Source organism: Nicotiana attenuata, unplaced genomic scaffold (assembly GCF_001879085.1).
Source record: "Nicotiana attenuata strain UT unplaced genomic scaffold, NIATTr2, whole genome shotgun sequence".
Classification (NCBI taxonomy): Eukaryota; Viridiplantae; Streptophyta; class Magnoliopsida; order Solanales; family Solanaceae; genus Nicotiana; species Nicotiana attenuata.
Window position 1 is genome coordinate 164,282 of NW_017672066.1, and position 4,452 is coordinate 168,733.

Consider the following 4,452-nt stretch of genomic DNA (forward strand, 5'->3'; position numbering starts at 1 on the left):
ATTACAACTTCAACATCAGGTTAGTGGAGTTGGTATCGACGATGCAGAATATCAAAGAAGCACGATTCTCGAAGCCAATCAGATCTGATCCCAACCAGAGGGATCCCAACTTATGGTGTGAGTATCATGGGACTTAGGATCATAGAACTGGGGACTGCCAGAATCTACGTGAAGAGGTGGCGACAATATTAAAGAATGTCCATCTCAAGAAATTGTTAAGGGATCAAGCCAAGAACTACTATGGCCGAAGGCGGGATAATGAGAGCCTTCAAAGGTGGCAGAAGACTCCCCTCGGTTGACTATCAACATGATTTTATGAGGGAATGAAATCAACGGTGTAACCTTCTCGTCGGCCACGCAAAAATAAAGATATTGGTGACTCACAACAAAAAAATCAGGGAAGTCGCGAAAGATGATATCACCTTCATGGAGGAAGACGCAGACGGACTCCTCTCACATAATGACGCTTTGGTAATCTCTCTTAATGTTTTAGATTTTAAAATTAAGCGTGTTTTGGTTGACCTAAGAAGCTCAACCCACATCATCCAATGGAGAGTGTTGGAGCAAGCAAAGCTGACCGAAAGCATCATTCTGGTAACAAAACTCTTAGTTGGATTCAACTTGAAAAGTGTGACAACTCGAGGAGAGATCCTGCTTCCCATGAACGCCGAAAAGGTAACCAAGACAACCTTATTCAAAGTAGTAGATGGAAACATGGGCTATAATGTAATCCTCGGGAGGCCGTGGATACACGAGATAAAGGTTGTGCCCTCAACGTATCATCAGTTGTTGAAATTCCTGACCCCTAAAGGAATCAAACAGATAAGGGGAGATCAACCGGATGCAAGAGAGGTGATCGCGGTAACTATTTCTAGCAGCAAGGGAAAAGAGCCCACCAAATAGCAAGCACAGGAACCGATGCTTTCTCTCTTTCCCGAGGAAGATGATAAAATGAGGAGTCATCGGAATCTTATCAAGTTCCAAGATATTTTCAGGTACCAGAGGAGACGGATGCGACCAAGTCGACCATAGAGGAACTCGAGTAAGTGACCTTATTCGAAGAGTTCTTGGAGAAGAAGTTCCATCTGGGGACAGGGCCAAACCCCGAGCTCAGGTTAGGGTTTATATATTTTCTTAAATCTAACATTGATTGTTTTGGATGGCTGCACACGGACATAACAGATATCCCACTAGAGGTGACCGTGATCAAGATAAGCCTGGATCCAAACTTCCCACCGGTAAGACAAAAGAAACGCTCAATAGCGGAGGTTAGGAGCATGTTTATTAAAGAAGAGGTAACCCGATTACTCAATATCAGTTCCATACGGGAGCTAAAATATCCAGAAGGGTTAGCCAATGTAGTTGTAGTTCCAAAGAAGAATAACAAGTTTAGAATGTGCGTAGATTATAAGGATTTAAATAAGGCGAGCCCTAAGGACTTTTCAAACATTGATCAAATGATTGATGCTATGGCCGAACACGAGTTGATGAGTTTCCTTGATGCTTACACCGGGTATAATCAAATCAAGATGAACCCATAGGATCAGGAAAAAACTTCTTTTATAACGAAATTTGGCACATACTGCTATAATGTGATGCCATTTGGGATTAAGAACGTTGTTAACAAAATACTTGAAAATTAGATAGGCAAAACAATGGAGGTATACAATGATGACATGCTAGTCAAGTCTTTGAATGCAGGAGATCATTTGAAATACGTCCAAGAAACTTCCGATATCTTGAGGAAGCATAACATGAAACTCAACCTAGAAAAATGTGCATTCGGGGTTGGTTCCAAAAAATTCTTGAGGTTCCTGGTCTCGCAAAGAGGGATCGAGATAAATCTCGACAAGATTAAAGCTATCGAGGACATTACAGACCAATTGACAAATTTAAAAGAGGTACAAAGGTTGACCAAAAGATTGGCGGCCCTAAGTAGGTTTATCTCGAGATCCTCTAAAAAGTGTCATCACTTATTCTCACTCCTCAAAAAGAAAAATAGTTTCGAACGGACTCCAGAATGCCAACAGTCCTTGAAATACCTAAAAAGATACCTATCAAGCCCCCCGTTATTGTCAAAATTGGGGGAAGGCGAACAGTTGCTAATATATGTAGCGGTCTCGGAAGTAGCGGTAAGTATCGTTTTAGTTTGAGAGGAAGAAGGTATGCAATTTCTTGTTTATTATGTTAGTAAAATATTATCGGGAGCGGAGACTCGCTATTTGCATCTCGAGAAGCTGGCCTTTGCTCTCGTAGTCGCCTCTAAAAAGCTTAAACCTTATTTTCAATGCCACCCGATAGCCGTTGTGACAACCTTTTCCTTAAGGAATGTCCTTCACAAGCCTGAGTTATCAGGACGGTTAGCTAAATAGGCAGTCGAAATTAGTGAGTTCGACATCGAGTACAAGCGTAAGACTTCGATCAAGTCACAGGTTTTTGTTGACTTTGTGGCCGATTTCGGTCCCGGATTAATGCCCTTAGCTGCTAAGGAAGCAATGTTGGTGTCGAAAATGATATCAAGAGTTTGGACCTTTTTTACAGATAGAGCTTCCAATGTAAAAAGTTTTGGTCTCGGGAGAAACCCTAAGGCGGGCCATTAAGACCGTTCCATTAACTAACAATGAAGCCAAGTATAAGGCTTTGGTTGCAGGACTTGAACTGGACCGAGGACTTGGCTCCAAGGTCATCAAGATAAAATGTGATTCCCAGCTGGTAGTAAACCAAGTGTACGGGATTTTTGACACCAATGAAGAACACATGCAACAGTATGTGAAAGAGGTTCAGGCATTGCTTACACAATTCAGGGAATGGTCGATCATTCACATTCCAAGGGAAGAAAATGTGGAAGCATATGCATTGGCCAATTTAGGGTAATTTACGGAGATGAAAGGATCTGACTCCAGTACTATCGCTCAACTTCTACATTAGGTATTGGATGTGGATGGTTACTGCGAGGTCAACTCAACCAACCTAGTCTGGGACTGGAGAAACGAGTTCGTTGAATATCTTCGACATGGCAAATTACCCAAAGACCCGAAGTCATCCCGGGAACTACGAACCAAAGCACCTCGTTATTGCCTCGTGGATGGACAATTGTATAGAATATCATACCAAATACCATTGGCACGATGTTTGGGAGCCTCGTAGGCGGACTACATGATGAGAGAAGTTCACGAAGGAATTTGCGGGAATCATTCCAATACAAATTCGTGAGTTCTAAAGCTGGATAGGGCAGGTTGCTATTGGCGCTGGATGGAGCAGGATGCAAAGGCATCCGTTTAGAAATGCGACAAATATTAATGTCATGCGCAATTAGTGCAACAACCAGTAGAAGTATTGCATTCAGGTGTTGTCCCCATGGCCATTCATGAAATGGGGAACGTACATAGTCTGTCCTCTGCCACCGGGCCCCGGAAAGGTAAGATTTCTATTAGTTTTAACTGACTACTTCACTAAACTTGAAGTGATAGACTTCATATGGGACCATATAATCTGCCGATTCAAAATATCGAAGGAAATTGCTTGTGACAATAGGCCGCACTTCATAGGCTCAAAAGTCATAAAGTTTTTGGAAAATCTGAAAATCAAGAGGATTACATCTTCACCATACCATCCGAGTGCTGACAGACAAGCAAAATCAACAAATAAGGTGATTATCCAAAACCTTAAAAAGAAGCTAGAGGCTGCTAAAGGAAAATGGCTCGAAGAGTTACCAGGTGTACAATGGGCATACCGAACAACGACAAAGTCAAGCACGGGAGAAACACCTTTCTCTCTCGTATATGGTGTGGAAGCTCTTATACCGGTGGAAGTAGGGGAACCAACTTTAAGGTTTTCCCAATCAAACGAAGAAGCAAACAATGATGCGTTCTTGGTGAGGCTAGACTTGCTAGACGAACACAGGGACTTGGCATACGTGAGGATGGTGGCCCAAGAGCAAATGATGGAAAGATATTATAATCAGAGGGACAACCTCCGCTACTTCAAAATAGGAGACTTGGTTTTGAGAAAGGTGACTCAGAGCACTCGGGAAGTCAACACCAGGAAGTTAGGTCCAATATGGGAAAGTCCTTACCGGATTTCAGCTGTTACTGGTAATGGATCGTATGAATTGGAGAATCAAAATGGATTCAAGTTGCCCAGTAATTGGATCGTGACTCATCTCAAAAGGTACTACTACTGATGGATCATATCAATACTGAAAGTATGTGCTGCACTCTTTTTCTCTTCGACTAGTTTTTGTCCTAATCGGGTTTTTCTAGCAAGGTTTTTAACGAGGCAGCAACAGAAAGCATACTATGGAAGGAGCATCATCGGTAAGAATAAGACCTTTAAATGATAAGGCATTGAAATCTTCACATCAATGATAAACCACTATGGAGATGGTTAAATAATCTTTGGCTCGATGGCAAACCGCTGATGAAAAGCAAAGCTTGCCATCGAACCAAAGAC

At 42.2% G+C, this 4,452-nt stretch overlaps 1 protein-coding gene across 1 annotated transcript; it reads left to right on the forward strand.

The window, feature by feature from the left end:
* The first annotated feature begins 2,020 nt into the window (after positions 1-2,020).
* LOC109211633 lies at positions 2,021-4,183 on the forward strand. The gene is made up of 3 exons (XM_019375183.1): positions 2,021-2,132; positions 2,651-2,870; positions 3,535-4,183. Exons 1-3 carry the CDS (start codon positions 2,021-2,023, stop codon positions 4,181-4,183), a joined length of 981 nt encoding a protein of 326 aa, XP_019230728.1.
* The last annotated feature ends 269 nt before the right edge of the window (positions 4,184-4,452 follow it).